Source organism: Chanodichthys erythropterus, chromosome 20 (assembly GCF_024489055.1).
Source record: "Chanodichthys erythropterus isolate Z2021 chromosome 20, ASM2448905v1, whole genome shotgun sequence".
NCBI lineage: Eukaryota > Metazoa > Chordata > Actinopteri > Cypriniformes > Xenocyprididae > Chanodichthys > Chanodichthys erythropterus.
This window is the reverse complement of record NC_090240.1, coordinates 4,065,753-4,080,003: the sequence shown is the minus strand read 5'-3', so window position 1 is coordinate 4,080,003 and position 14,251 is coordinate 4,065,753. Positions and strand designations below refer to the sequence as shown.

At 34.8% G+C, this 14,251-nt stretch overlaps 1 protein-coding gene across 3 annotated transcripts in view; it reads left to right on the top strand.

Moving 5' to 3' along the window:
- hdac7a (histone deacetylase 7a) overlaps nt 1-14,251 on the top strand; it is a 110,916-nt gene that overhangs the window by 79,868 nt on the left and 16,797 nt on the right. For all 3 annotated transcript variants that reach the window (XM_067372473.1, XM_067372472.1, XM_067372474.1), the window contains exons 9-16: nt 1,796-1,897; nt 2,688-2,850; nt 4,823-5,004; nt 5,559-5,741; nt 6,659-6,875; nt 6,961-7,094; nt 9,753-9,873; nt 10,090-10,139. In XM_067372473.1, coding sequence (XP_067228574.1) covers nt 1,796-1,897; nt 2,688-2,850; nt 4,823-5,004; nt 5,559-5,741; nt 6,659-6,875; nt 6,961-7,094; nt 9,753-9,873; nt 10,090-10,139 — 1,152 coding nt within the window. The remainder of the gene's footprint in view (nt 1-1,795; nt 1,898-2,687; nt 2,851-4,822; nt 5,005-5,558; nt 5,742-6,658; nt 6,876-6,960; nt 7,095-9,752; nt 9,874-10,089; nt 10,140-14,251) is intronic.

Genomic DNA, 14,251 nt, shown 5'->3' with positions numbered 1-14,251 from the left:
GGCAGTCTGGTGGAAGCTAGATATTTTACTTTATAATGTGTTAAATATGGATATTTTTTACACAAACGCATCGCTTCACTTCAGAAGGCCTTTATTAACCTCCCGGAGCCATGTGGAGTACGTTTATGATGGATGGATGGGTGGATGGCTTGAGGGTGAGTAAAGCTTGGGCTAATTTTCATTTGAAAGTGAACTAATCCTTTAAGGACAATATTTGCCTAATGGAAATTATTGTCAGGGGCATTATTTTACCTTTGTGACGGCATGTTTTTCTTTCAAAACACTAAGTTAACAAAATATCATTAATACTTGAATTAAATCTATTGAGAAAAATTCTCAAGTGAAATATTTTTGTGGTCTCTAATTTGCTCTGTTTAGTAAATCTGGCCAATAGCCTGCTGTTGTGCTCACTGTGTAAAGAGTAGGGTTGGAATTGTTCAAATTTTAATGATTCCATTTCTGACTCTGCTTATTGATTCCAATTCTGATTCTCATCGATTCCTAATTTCAATTCTAATAAGGTAAAAAACAAAAACTTCATTCACATTTATTCTAAGTCTTACGTTTCATTGTAGCTAAATACCATGAATGAAAATCAACAGGCTAAAGAACACCTATAGTTTACAAATACCATAGCCAAAAAAAAAAACTAGACTAAATACATACATTATAATTATAAAACAAATCAACATCAAATATAAACGTAGTTGTTTAAAAAAAAAACTAGACTAAATACAAAGTTGTTTTATAATTATAAAACAAATCAACATCAAATATAAACGTAGTTGTATTTTATGTGCTTGAGTAATGCTTTGCTACAATAAATGTAAAAATATATAATCAAATAAATATATAAAAATATATATTATAAAACATGATATGCACAAATAATGCTTTGCTACAATAAATAAAAAAAATATACAATATAATAAATATATAAAAATATAAAACATGATATCCACGAATAATGGTTTGCTATAATAAATGTAAAAATATATAATAAAACGAATATATAAAAATATATTTTATAAAACATAATATGCACAAGTAATGCTTTCCTAGAATAAATTTAAAAAATGCTAAATAAAATAAATATGCAAAAAGTATATATTATAAAACATATGCACAAATAATGGTTTTCTACAATAAATTTAAAAAATATGCAGTATAATAAATATACAAAAATATATATTATAAATCATATGCATGAATAATGCTCTGATAAAATAAATGTAAAAATATGCAATATAATGAATATATAAAAATATATATTATAAAACAATATATATGCACAAATAATGCTTTGCTAAAATAAGTTTAAAATATATATAATAAAATGAATACATAAAAATATCCATTATAAAACATTATGTGCACAAATAATGCTTTGCTGCAATAAATTAAAAATATATAATAAAATAACCATATAAAAATATCTATTATAAAACAGCTTTCCTAGAATACATTTAAATATTTATTATAAAATAAAATGTTAGATTATACAAATCTCTACTGTATACTTTCATGATAGATTTGAATGTATTCACTGCTCCAAGTGTTTGAGTTTACATTAAGTGTGTTCAGAGCTTATTTTAGTTATTTTCAATAAAACAACATGTTAGCAACATTCTGTCCTGAGATGTCCGACAGCTACAGGTCACTATGGTGTCTACAGAAGTCCATCATTAGGTCTAAAATATAAAACATGAAATATCTGGGTTATATTTTGTGGCCTTTTTTTCCCTAATAGCCATGTAATTTCAGTCTCTGCGGTGTGTGTGTGTGTGTGTTACAGGCTCAGAGGCTGCTGTTGCAGGATGGGTCTTTAGCTCACTTCACAGTGCAGAATCCGTCCAGTCTGCCGACCATCACACTAGGCCTCCCCGCCAACACCAAGGTATCAGAATCAACATGCTTCTGTTTTTGAAAGATGCATTATTTTTCTCTTTATAAAATAATCAGAATATGGATAATTTCGGTCCTAGATGGTTATTAGTCAATATGACATTCCAACCTCATTGAATATGAAGCAATATTGTAATGGATTAAAAATTGCAATATGATGACAAAACTGCATTGCTCCCATTATAACCAACAAAGCTGTCAACACTGCAAGCTGCACAACATCTGGACAGGGGTGTAGGCTAGCCGTCATGCTAACTTTGCCAGGGAAAACTCTGGTCAACATTAAAAAATACTGCTTTGAATGTTAAAATCACCCACAAATGAGTGAGAGCCTCAGCCAACTAACAGGAGAGCAAGTCAAATAAAAGTAACTAACATGTTGCTTTCCATATAAAAGTAATGAATTAACGCATTTAGTTTTGACAACAAGTGGTGACACAACACAGTACCAAAACTGTTTATTGAAAAAAACTGAATTTTGATGGTTTCACCCGATAATTCTCCACGTCAAACATTGTGGTTGGCACAGTCATGTCCTCAACACATATTTTATATATTCTGCTCTATATTTTCATGTTAATTTTTAGTAATTTTTTCTCCTTATGCCCGAATAGACATAAAACCAATTTAGAAGCACTGTAATGTACTTTTAATGTGTCATAAAATATTGTTCCTCATTCATGCAAGTCTCATCATCTATTTTGAAGCTGCAGTTTAACTCAAGAGCATGTTGTGAGGTCGGCAATAGTAAGCGCTGGTCTGTTGCGGTCATGTCTCTGTAGGCGGAGAGCGAGTTGGGCTCATTGAAGCTGGGTCGTGTGCCGGTGGTGCCGGGTGGTTCTCCGCTGCTGGTTCCCTTGGGTGTGGAAGAGCAGACAGGACAGCTCATGCAGCCCGTCCTCATCCTGGAACCCTCTGGACTCGTACACACCCCTTTGTTGGCCGGTAAGAAATCTACAGTGTCTGTCAGTCTGAGAGGCCGTATGAGGAAATGCCACTGAAATACTATAAGCTTGATATGTGTGCCATCTAGTGGTCACTACTTGACATGACAGGGAATAGCTGTTGGGAATAATATGGCAGTAACAAAATATTTTCAGAATATAAATTTCTGAAGTTTTTTTGTCAAATATATATATATATATATATATATATATATATATATATATATATATATATATATATATATATATATATATATATATATAAACAAAAACGCCTGTGAAAATAAATGTGCATCGTTTATTCACAAAAAAATCACAAAAATCTAACATTTTCATTGAAGTATAAGAATTTAAAATGCGAGGCAAATTTCATTATGAAATAAATGTTTTTCTCTAATACACTTTGGACACAATTAATGGTACCCTCAGAAATTCTTATGAGTAAAATATCTAAAGTATATTCCCATTCATATTTACATTTTTTAGCACACCAGGGTGATCATGACCATGAAATTGTCCAGCCATGACTTCCTGTTCCACAGGAGTATAAACATGAGGAAACACAAAGGCCAAATTCCCTTAATCATTCATCACAATGAGTAAATCCAAAGAATAAAGTTCTGATGTTCAGCAAAAGATTGTTGATCTTCACAAAATAGAAAGTGGCTGTAAGAAAAATAGTTGAAAATCCCCATTTTCACCATCACGGCAATAATTAAGAAGTTCCAATCAACTAAAGATGTTATGAATCTGCCTGAAAGACGACGTGTCTATATTGTCCTAATGCACGTTGAGGAGGAAAGTTTGAGTGGCCAAAGACTCTCTGAAGATCACAGATGGAGAAAACATTTTTTTCAAACAACACCTTCAAGTTGTTTGGGAGGGTTTCAAGAAAAATCCTCCTTGATTTCAACAAAAACATGTGTCACTGAGCACAAAATGAAGCTTCTGCCATGGCCGTCCCAGTTCCCTGACCTGAACACTATAGAAAATGAGTGAGGTGAACTGAAGACGAGAAGCACCAACATGGAGCTGGGAATCTGAAGGATCTGGAGAGATTCTGCATGTAGGAATGATCTCTGATCTCTTGTCAGGTGTTCTCCAAACTCATCGAGCATTATAAAAGAAGACTCAGAGCTGTTATCTTGGCAAAAGGAGGTTGCAAAAAATATTGAATAAAAGGGTTAACTACCGTTAACTGTGTCCAACGTGTATTAGAGAAAAACATTTATTTCATAATGAAATATGATAGTAAATACAGTTATAATGTGACAATATATTATATGTTACAATACATATATACAATATTCTATTTTATGCGTCACATTTTCCACAAAAATATAAAGCAGCACAACTGTTCTAAACATTGATAATAATAATAATACATGTTTCTTGATTATAAAATCATCATATTAGAATGATTTCTGAAGGATCATGTGACACTGAAAGTAATGTTGCTGAAAATTCAGCTTTGATCACAGGAATAAATGACATTTATATATTAAATTACAATTATTTTAAATTTAAATAATATTTCACAATATTACTGTTTGTTTTTTTTTTGGTGAGCATAAGAAACTTCTTTCAAAACCATGAAAAACTCTTACCAACCCCAAACTTTTGAATGGTAGTGCACGACATTAAGAATATTTATTTTATTTAATACATTTTTATATTGAGCAGATTTTAATAATCTTAGTTGTTGTTTCTTATTAGTAAGTAAACAAAACCGAAATATTGAAAAAACTTAAAAAATACAAAATCCAATGTCAAAAATATGATAAAACGTATTATAAATATAATTTTTTTTTGTGTTTAGAATTCATGTACCATGTTCATTGAGTTCAAATTGTTATATTTAAGCCGTCGTGGATCATTTTCTACTGTGGCATGATGTTTTTATATTTAGCTTGAATACTATGCTTTCATCTACTGAAACTATTCTCAGATTTGTTCCTGCTGCTTGTGATCAGTTCCAGGTCTGGGTCCGGTTCCCCTGCAGTTCAGTGCGTCTGGTCCTCATAAGCCGCTGAGCCGCACGCGGTCCGAGCCGCTGCCCCAGAGTCCCCGCGCCCTCCATCCTCACCTGCTCCAGCAGCAGCAGCACAGCGCACAGCTGCTGGAGAGACTCAAACAGCAGACGCACCTGGGCAAGGTACAGATCATGCCTGTCGCACATCGCTTCACTCAGACCAGCTGCTCATCGCTTCTTTTTTGTTTAGGGGTTAAACGAAGTTTGAAATTCCTGAGCAGAGATATATCGGGGGCTTTTTTTCGACGGTCCACTTTAGACATTAAACTTTAGATATAACTAATTAGTAGTGTGTTGAAACTCACTGTTGTGACAAGGGGCATGATATTTCCCAAACATGCCTGAAGCGTTTGACCAATAAAAACACACTGGTCCAGCCGACCAATCAGAGCTTTGGAAGGAGGGCCTTCAAAGAGACAGGAACTAAACAGAGCGTTACTGACAGACTGAGAAGAGAGCTGCTGCAACAATGTAAAGGTGTTTTTTGTGTGAAAACATATTCTAGTAGAGCCCAGAAACAAAATTTAATCCTGAATAGTTCCTCTTTAACAAATGTAAGCTTATTGTAAAGTGTTACTAAAAGAAGTATATGGGATTTTAGTACAGGACACTACAACATACAATAATAAATTATCTCAAAGGAGAAAAAAATCGATGACGATCTCTGTGTCCTACAGCTCATGTCGAAGTCCAGCGAGAAGCCTCGTCTCCGGCAGATCCCCTCAGAGGACATGGACTCAGAGGAGGTGGGGCCGTCAGCCGGCGACGCCCACCAGGGCAGGGGCAGGGCGGAGTCACAGAGAGAGCTGGAGTGTCAGGAGGAGCAGATTAACCTGCAGCACACCCTCATTCTCAACCAGGTTAGAACCAAATGTGAAGAAGATCAATAAGCCATACAAGTTTTGTTATACTAAAAGGTCTGACAAAATGTTATTATACATAATTGAAAAATAAGTTATATTATAGGTGAGGGGGAAGCCGATAATTGAAATATTACAATGACTGATGTGGTTGAATGTCACAAAAATACATATCTAAGTAAAAAAAGTTTACAGTCTGTAAGATTTTATTAGGCTGCATTTATTTGTTCAAAAACAGTAACATTATAAAATATTATTAAAATTTGAAATAATTGTAATTTAATATAGAAATGTAATTTATTCCCGTGATCAAAGCTGAATTTTCAGCATCATTCACTTATGAATAGAAAAAAAACAGCATTTATTTCAACTTGAAATCTTTTATAATGTTATAAATGTCTTTACATTTATAGAAACTGTTGAACAGTAGTGTAGATCTCAAAATCGAAAAATGTATGTTTGTACCGTTAAGATTTTTTTTTTTAAACTGACATTATTTTGTGGAATTTTTTTTCTCCCCAGTACTCATTTACTGTAATGTCGCAATGTTTTATTTTTGAGTTTGTTAGAAATTCTCATTATTATCCATAACAACTTGAATTTGATGATCATTACTGTGATACAATAAAAAGCAGTACAACAAATTAGCATGAGATAATTTTTTGTTTGATTTATAGCTGCTTCTTTTTATTTATTTATTTTCATTTTAATTTACACCATCTATCATGAGGTATAAATACCATTAATATGTCATATATCCTCAGTTATTCATACTATAGTAAATGAGAAGGATTTTTTCCCACGTCAAATAAATTATTAAATTACAGGCATTTATCTCAGATGCAGTTAGAGAAGCACTTTCCAGCAGTGCATGTAAACATGTTTTCATAAAACATCCTGAAATGCTTTCTTTGCAGTCACGTCTGTGGGAAACACAAAAACAACTTCAGCAGCTCCGCAGACAGACGGCTCACATGGAGACATTGGCGGTACCTATGATGATCGGCGGCATACACCGGCCGCTCTCTCGTACGCAGTCGTCTCCTGCTTCCACCTCACTGACGCTGCCGGACAAAGCCTTGCCTCTGACCACGGCAACAGAGCCGCCCCAGAGCCAACCCCGCTTCACCACGGGTAAAGAGTCTCCTCCAACCACCCGTCGCTCTTCACCGAATGATTCATTCACACTGACTAAAACCTCAATACAATGTTTGTGTAGGTCTGGTGTACGACTCCCAAATGCTGAAGCACCAGTGCACGTGTGGAGACAACAGCAGCCACCCGGAGCATGCTGGGAGAATCCAGAGCATCTGGTCCCGCTTGCAGGAGAGGGGCCTCAGGGGCCAGTGTGAGGTATTTACAGCCTGCAATTCCTCTCCTTTCCTAAAGGGGGCACTGAGTAATCCGTCCCATCATTCTAACATGATATTTGCTTGTACACATCCACATTAAAGGGTCCCGGTTTACCGGTTTATAAACCATCCCGGTTTATCCCATCTCATCATTTCTTCACCCTCATGTTGTAACAAACCTGGATGATGTTCTTTTCTTCTGTAGAACACAAAAGACCAATTTTTAGACTTCTTTTTAGTATGTAAAGCTCCAAAAAGACAAAAAAGTACCATAAAAGTATCATAAAAGTAGTCTATATGACACTATCTACTAAATTGTAGTCTTGTGAAGCTACATGATAGATTCATGTGAGGAACAGACTGAAATTTAAGTTGCTATAAGTTTGCAAAACTGATCCGATTGGCTCAGTGAACTTATAATGCACTGACTTGATATAACGCCTGATATAATTCCTACAAAAAAATGTTATGGTAAATGTAGTTTGAACTATGTTATAATGACCATTATTGCCTGTTTTAGATAGCTTATGTAATAACATTGCATGCATATATCCTTATACACTTTGCATTTTTACTTACCCTACACGTATTCACAACAAACTTAAATATCCAGATATTTAAGTTTTTAAAAGAATGAATTGTTCATTTTATTATTATTATTTATTTATTTATTTATTATTATCATTTACAGTTTATCAAGGGAAAGAAATTACATTATATCCGATTTGTGTTATTATTCACTATTTTGTAACAGCAAATTATAACAAAAATCACAGTTAATATTTAAATATAATGTCATTAGTCTGTACTTAGTATACTAGTGAACCTGACCTGATTTCTCATGACACTGACTGGTTCTCAAATAAACTCACTGAATCAATCATCTGGGGCCAGATTTGCAAAACATTCTTAAGAATAAAATTCTTCTTCTTAACTAAATAAATTCAGTCTGTTCATCATATAAAGTGGTCGGGTCTCAACATTTGGACTAAACCACTCAATTCATATGGATTCGTTTTACGATCTGTTCATGAACTTTTTGAAGCGTCAAAGTGTCAGTTACTTAGACTGTCAATGAAAGGACAGAAATTTCTCAGATTTCATCAGAAAGATCTTAATTTGTGCAACGAAGATGAACGAAAGTCTTACGGTTGGGAACGATGTAATTATTGACAGAATTTTCATTTTTTGGGGTGAACTAACCCTTTAACTGCTATTTTATTCTCTTTTTCTAACTTTAAAAATGTATTAAGTTAAAAATATTTTGTATTTCTTAAGAATGTTTTTCTTTTTTTTTCCTTAAAGACAAAACTTAAGGCCTGGTTTCACAGGCAAGGCTTAGATTAAGCCAGGATTAGGCCTTGGTTCAATTAGGACATTTAAGTGGCTTTTATAAATATGCCTTAGAAAAAACATTACTGGTGTGCATCTTGTGACAAAACAATGACACTGACATATTTTAAGATATGTCAGTACAAATTGCTTTCAGTTAAAACACCTCAAACATGCATTTTAGTCTGGGACTAGCTTAAGCCTTGTCTGTGAAACCAGTCAAAGAAGTATTTGAATTCCTTAAAAAAAATCATAAAAATCATTGTAAATAACCTCAGAAAGTTATGGCACCCTCCAACTTGTTTTAAATGCCCAAAGCGAAGTTGTCTCAGTAGTTTGTTTCAAATGTTAAGCAGTACAATAGAACACATTTAAATTACACAGTGCATTAAAAACGCAGCCACGGGAGCATTTGAAAGCAGGCACGTATCAGCGGATCCCTAATATATCAGTGTATATATGTGTGTAACTGTATAATCGCTCTCAGACATGTCTGTTGAGCGTGTGAACACAATGGCCAATCAGAGGTGTTTAAGAATCCACTCAACAGCACTCAAAATGCAAGGGGGAAATGCTGGTATTGTCACATTTTTTAAATTTCAGTACCGACTTGGTACCAAAGTCAGTACTTTTGACAACACTAGTTGATCTTAAGAAAATATTTGAGAACTTAATTAAAAAAAAAATGCATTCTTACAAACTTCTTAGAATTTATCTTCAGACATTTCTTAAATTCTTTCTGAAGAAGATTTTCGTGAATCTAACCACTGATCACAACAGCTCAATTTTCACTAAATAATGACATTAGGGTCCAATTCTCACTATTCACTAGTTGCTTATTAACATGCATATTACTGGGATATTGGCTGTTTATTAGTACTTATAAAGCACATATTAATGCCTTATTCTGCATGACCATATTCTACAGCCCTTAATCCTACCCAGTACCTAAAATTAACAACTATCTTACTAACTATTAATAAGCAGTAATTAGGAGATTATTGAGGCAAAAGTCGTAGTTAATAGTTAGTTCATAGTGAGAATTGGACCCTAAAGTGTAACCAAATTTTCTTCAGACAAATCTTTTGAATGACTTCAGAAGATAAAGAAGACCACACTTTTTTGCCCCTTTTTGAAGCTTCAGGTCTCATTCACTTTCATTATACTGATGAAAGTTTGACAGAATTGAAAAAAAGGGGTGGGAATTCAACAAAATGTCCAGAAAGTGCCCTGCTTTTATTAACTCCAATGTCATTATTGCTGACACCCATGTTTGCACCATAAAACATCTCTCTCATCATCTTTGATGTGTTTGCTTCCTCTACAGAGTATTCGAGGAAGGAAGGCCACCCTAGAAGAGTTACAGTCTGTCCACACGGAGCGTCACGTCCTGCTGTACGGCACCAATCCACTCAATCGCCTCAAACTGGACAATCGCAAACTGGCCGGTAACACATCATCACACACACATATGATTTAGATCTGATAGACATGAGTCAGCTGCAGCCTGGCCAGCACAACACCTAATATTTCAAAGCAAAGACACACATGCACGCCAACACATGAATATAAGCGACTTTCAAAATGACTAAAGGGTTGGAAATGTCAAATGTCGATTGCGAGAATGACAGTTAATCTGCCTGACGTCACTCTGTGTCCAACAGGCATACTGTCACAGCGGATGTTCGTCATGCTGCCCTGTGGGGGAGTCGGGGTAAGTGAAAACACACACTAAAACACACGGCCTCAAACACACCAACTTGGCCATAAAGAAACATGTTAGATCGGAAATTAAGTAGAGATGCTTGATATGTTGGTGGTCAATATATTATTTGTTGATAACTGGGGGAATTAAATGATTATTATTGATACGGAAAGTGGAATTATGGCAAGAATCTTACAGTATATAGTATAATTTTGGCACATACAGTAAAACTTACTTTGTGTGCATAGAAGCATAAACCGGAAAAATATGGTGTTTTTTGCCAAGTTAGCATGTCATGTTGCTCTGTGTGGGTTATTTCAAGATCCATGCGTCATTTTACGCTGTGTTTGGCCTTGTTTTAATCAGAATCATCTGCTGTAAGTTAAAATAGACCATTTTCTGGTAATACTTTATTTCGAAAGTCCACTTTCAGCATGTTTTTGCAAGTAACTTTGCAACTACATGTCAACTAATTCTCATTAGAGTATTAGTAGACTGTCTGCTTAACACTTGATAACACTTTATTTTGATTTTCCCCAACAGATATTCTACTGACTCTAAGTGACTTTGTAACTACATGTCAACTTACTTTACTAACCTGAACCCTAACCTAACAGTCTACTAACAGTTTAATGAGAGTTAGTTGAGATGTAGTTGCAAAGTTACTTATAGTTACTAGAATGTCTAAAGTAGACCATCAAAATAAAGTGTAACCCATTTTCCTTTCTCTGTTTGTTTCTTAAAGTAATAAGTAAAACATGACAAAAAGCAACCTCTGCTATATTCTTTCTCACAAACAAATGTTCGGTATAGTTTGTGAGTGAAATAAATATTCTTTTATTTTTATATTCAAGACTCATAAATCATGCATCATAAATGACATATCTATTTGATCTGTATTATGTTTTTACTAGTTTCTATTACGGTTATTAACAACCTATATCATAAATTGAAAGGGTTATAATGCAAAAACACTGTTTATTATCAGATATCATTATCTGCTTGGAAATTCTATTTCGGTTCTCCCTATCTATTTCCCTAAAATTATATATATAAAATCCATTACGCCTACATTGTGCAACATATATGCCAGTGTGTGTGCGTGTGTGTATTTGTAAACATTTTGAGGAACACTGAATATGAATGCAATTTTTCATGATCTAATCTAAAATGAGAACGATTTACTCCTAATAACCAATTAACCATTCCTTTACTATGAGCTAATTAAACATTTGTGTTAATTACAGTGGCAATGAATGAAGAACTCACTATTTGTATATAGCCTATTAATATATTAACAATGTAGAGACTACAATATATTAACTATGAATTAGCTATATACTAATAGTTTGTTAATGATTTGTAAGTGCTTTATTACTGTATACTTATTATAAAATGTTACCAAAATATCTTAATTTGGGTTTCGAGAGATGGACAAGTCTTATGGGTTTAAGGGTGACATGAGAGTGAGAAATGCTGACAGAATTTTCATTTTTTGGTGAAATAACCATTTAAGTGAACAGTGTGAATATCCTGATGTGTGTTGTCTTGACTGTCACTGTAGTACACGATGCCGTAGAGAGGGGTGTCCAAACCTGCTCCTGGAGGGTCACTGTCCTGCAGAGTTTAGCTCCAACTTGCCTCAACACACCTAGAAGTTTCTAGTATGCCTTGTAAGACCTTGATTAGCTGGTTCAGGTGTGTTTAATTGGGGTTGGAGATGATCTCTGCAGGACAGTGGCCCTCCAGGAGCAGGATTGGACAATGCTGCCGTAGAGTGTGCCATTTGAAATACTGAGTTGTATGCAGTGCTCATGACAAGCGGCCACTACATTCCCTCAATGTAGACTTTTGCTGAGCCTACGGTGACACCTGCTCAACAGAGAACCACTGGCCGACAGTCTATATGGCATGTGTGGACTTTCCATATGAGGGCCTGCCAGTCGCTTTCACTATATATCTGAAGTCAGAGATCACTGATTCCAGCACAGTCTACCCGGGCAGCACCCCTGCTGAAAATTTGGAGAAAATGTTGAAAACTTCACTCTGACGATCAAGCTCAGAGCAGGTCCATGTGGAATGATTGGAACAATATGTGCCATGAAGGATAAAAGAAATTCCAGCCCTCTCATTGTTCACAGTGCCAAACCACAAGCAATGCAAGTTCTGCAAAAAAAAAAAAAAAAAAAAAAAAAAGGATGAGGGAAAATGAAAGAGAAAAGAGAGAAGGAAGATGTGGGGAGCAGGGCAACAAACAAAAGGGAGAGAGGGGAATGTATAACCTCATTCTTTCTTCTCATGGACATCCCATACTCTCCTACCCCTTGTGAATGTGCTTTTTTAGATTAATGATGGTTCTAGTGCTGTTTACTAAAGCAAACATCACTATTACTACCACTCATACTTAGAGTGAGGGGTTTGTTCAAATCTCTAGCCCCAAGTATCAAATTCAGCTGGCACTGTTTATGCTACGGACATGAATTATACCTCAAATCTATCAGAATTTATGATTTTCACTTGGCAGATGATAAAGTGGATAATAAAATCCCATAGACTTACATTGAAGGACGGACCTGATGCAAAATTTCACATGCTGCATTTGCTACAAGGCCAAATGCACAGATCCGATGGCTGATTTCCTTTTAAATGATTTCCCTCAACACTAAACAGTACAGATGGCGCTGTCTTGTTGGTTTGTGCGGATATTGAAGCACTTGGTTTCCCATTTAGCTCATAAACAGGCTGTATGACTGAGGAAGGTTTATAATTAGTGGTTGACAGATAATTGCCAAAACCGTTATAATCATCAGCTGATATTTTGATATTTCTTGGGACAGTATGTTTTGGAAGCGGGACTTTTGGCTGTCAGAGGGGACACGAGCACACGGCTTTAAATCTTTGATTTAAAACTATGCTGCACTCCATCCTGTTGGTGGTGCTCATTTCTTATGCACTATGTACTGTATGTGAAATTAGTGCTACCTGGTCTTTAAGAAAATGGGATTCCCAGTGTGCTCAGATTACTAGTACTGCTGCTTAGAGGGTTTACTTTTATTTATTTGTGTTCCTCAGCAACTTATTTATTTGTGAAAAAGATGGTACCATTTTACAATAAGGTTCATTAGTTAACATTAGTTAAACATGAACTAAGAATGAACTTCTACAACATGTATTAATCTTAGTTAATGTTAATTCCAACATTTACTAATGCATTATTAAAAATCTAAAGTTTTATTTGTTATCACTGTGAACTAACATGAACAAACAATGAACAGCTGGATGTTTATTACCTAACATTAACGAAGATTAATAAATACAGTAACAGATGTATTGTTCATTGGGTTAATACATAGGTTAATACATTAAAGGTGCCCTAGAACCAGTTTTTACAAGATGTAACATAAGTCTATGGTGCCCCCTGAATGTGTCTGTGAAGTTTCAGCTCAAAATACCCCATAGATTTTTTTTAATAATTTTTTTTAACCGCCTATTTTGGGGCATCATTAACTATGCAGGCTGCGGTCCCTTTAAATCGCGCACTCCCTGCCCTGTTTAAAAATAAAAATAACGATACCTCTCTTGTCTCCGTGAATACAGTAATAAACGATGGTAACTTTAACCACATTTAACAGTACATTAGCAACATGCTAACGAAACATTTATAAAGACAATTCATAAATATCACTAAAAATATCATGTAATCATGGATCATGTCAGTTATTATTGCTCCATCTGCCATTTTTCGCTATTGTTTTTGCTTGCTTACCTAGTCTGATGATTCCCTTGTGTAATGGCTTGAAAATGTCCTGGCATATGCAAATATTGGGGGCGTACATATTAATGATCCCGACTGTTATGTAACAGTTGGTGCTATGTTGAGATTCACCTGTTTTTCGGAGGTCTTTTAAACAAATTTAAAAATAAGAAGGAGGAAGCAATGGAGTTTGAAACTTAATGTATGTCATTTCCATGTACTGAACTCTTGTTATTCAACTATGCCAAGGTAAATTCAATTTTGATTCTAGGGCACCTTTAACTAATGTTAACAAATGAACCTTATTGTAAAGTGTTACCCAAAAATGCTATAGGGTTACCGAATGATGAATGTGTTTATTTTACAG